Genomic DNA, 1,836 nt, shown 5'->3' with positions numbered 1-1,836 from the left:
AAGGCTGCTGGATGAAGAATAGGAGGTAGAAGCCACTGAAGAAGTTTCCCTGCACACTTTTATAACAAAAGCAAAGTTGAATCCAGAGTTCAGGAGCCAATGAACTCTGAAGGAGCATTGTTCTCTGCTCATTTTACCTCCATCTCATCCTATTTCCCTCCAATCTTCCAGTTTGTCCACCTCAATTCCAGGGGATCCAGCCTTTGGGAATGAAAAACCATGAAAAAAACTGCAGGAATTACTCTATTTAACATCTGCAGGGTCATACTACTGGCATTTAAAAAAGCCAAGTTAAGACAACCAACCTTCATTCATCCCTTCCTGTATGAATGGTCTGTATGTCAAAATACCTGAAAACCGCACTGATACAGTAGAACTTATTTTAACTTGCATTACAAATAAACTGCACATGCTGTTTTACAGACAATATATATTTGTAAACTTGCTCATGCAAAATCAGTGTGCACAACAGGGATATTTGTTTTCTAACTCCCACACCTTTAAAAATGACATTTATGGCTGCCTTTTTTATTTTTGCTGAGCCCAAACCCTCTTTAGAATAATAAATCTTACACAGATTCCATCTGCCAGCCAAACCAATTTATGAAGCTGAAACAAAAAAGAATAAAAAGTTATACAAAAACATGGAGCACCTGGATGCTTGATTCCCACCTCCCCCCCTTTTTTTGTTCACAAGAAGAAAGAGTGAATAAAAGAAAAAAAAATCATGGTCACAAAATTTTGACATTTTAATCCTAAACATTACAGGGCAAATGGATGCTGGAACCTATTTCCATACACCATGAGTCAACTGTTTAATTCCCAAATGTGGCCAAATCCACTAAAACAAGAGTGGTTAACAAACTCTGGATTATGGAAATATATTTCTGGAATAAATGCTAGAAAAGCAACAATGGGAAAAGCCAACTGTCTCCATAAAGGTAATAAAGTGGAACAATGTGTAGATTAGATACATTTTCTGTTTCTGACTCATAACCTGTCAATTCAGTGCATCATATGGTTCAACGTAATGGTCCCCATTTTGGACAAACATCTAACTAGTGTCCATTGATTCCAAGTTAGTGGATGATGAATCTTTTTGGATACTTTCAAAGATGGCTGCAAGCTCAGGGTTAGAGCTTATCTGTGACTGAAATTCACTCATTAATGGACTCTTCTCTGCTTCTGGAATGGTTAGAAGCGCTGCTACTGCCCTCATAGCAGACCGTTTCAGTTCATCTTGCTTTTCAAACTCCTGTTTCACTGAGTTTGCCTTTACCTAGGAAAAAAATGAAAATATGTTTGAAACTTTTGCTTAGCCTTCCCTTTACACACACCTTAAAATAACCATCTTACAAAGACCTATTTCATTCCATTCTACCACTCAAAACAGCTTTCAAAATGGTCTAAACTCTTAAAAAAAAACCCAAACAAAAAAACCCAAACAACTGCTTTTTAGCACTTTACACCAGCAGTTTACTGCAAAGTAAGCAGGAAAAGGTTGTAAACTACCAAATCAGTTACAAATCAAAACAGTTATAGCAGCCAACCTCTAGCTAGTAAAGTCAGTAAATTACATTAAACTAATATTATCATAGTACTTCCATAGTACATAGTACAGAGAATACAACACTTTTTAAAAGTTGGCCTTCACTAGAATAACTGCTAAGCTTCTGTTATAATTCTCAAAGATATTTCAGTAACACAAACAAACTATCATTAAAAGCAGTCAAATTTCTCCATGGGAAATAGAACAGACTACAGTAATGAAAAAGCAAAGTAAATCAGGCATTAAGTGACTGTCAGAGCATGCAGGTGGATCAAGACAAGAGCAGG

At 36.4% G+C, this 1,836-nt stretch overlaps 1 protein-coding gene across 1 annotated transcript in view; it reads right to left on the bottom strand.

Annotated features, from left to right (window-relative positions):
- Window positions 1-583: 583 nt before the first annotated feature.
- CAND1 (cullin-associated and neddylation-dissociated 1) overlaps window positions 584-1,836 on the bottom strand; it is a 23,879-nt gene continuing 22,626 nt past the window's right edge. The window contains exon 14 of the mRNA XM_010016894.1: window positions 584-1,279. Coding sequence (XP_010015196.1) covers window positions 1,055-1,279 — 225 coding nt within the window. The 3' untranslated portion in view covers window positions 584-1,054. The remainder of the gene's footprint in view (window positions 1,280-1,836) is intronic.

Source organism: Nestor notabilis, unplaced genomic scaffold, assembly GCF_000696875.1.
Source record: "Nestor notabilis isolate BGI_N333 unplaced genomic scaffold, ASM69687v1 scaffold16696, whole genome shotgun sequence".
Taxonomy (NCBI): domain Eukaryota; kingdom Metazoa; phylum Chordata; class Aves; order Psittaciformes; family Psittacidae; genus Nestor; species Nestor notabilis.
Note: the sequence above shows the minus strand (reverse complement) of the source record. Positions and strands in the feature narration are given on the sequence as shown.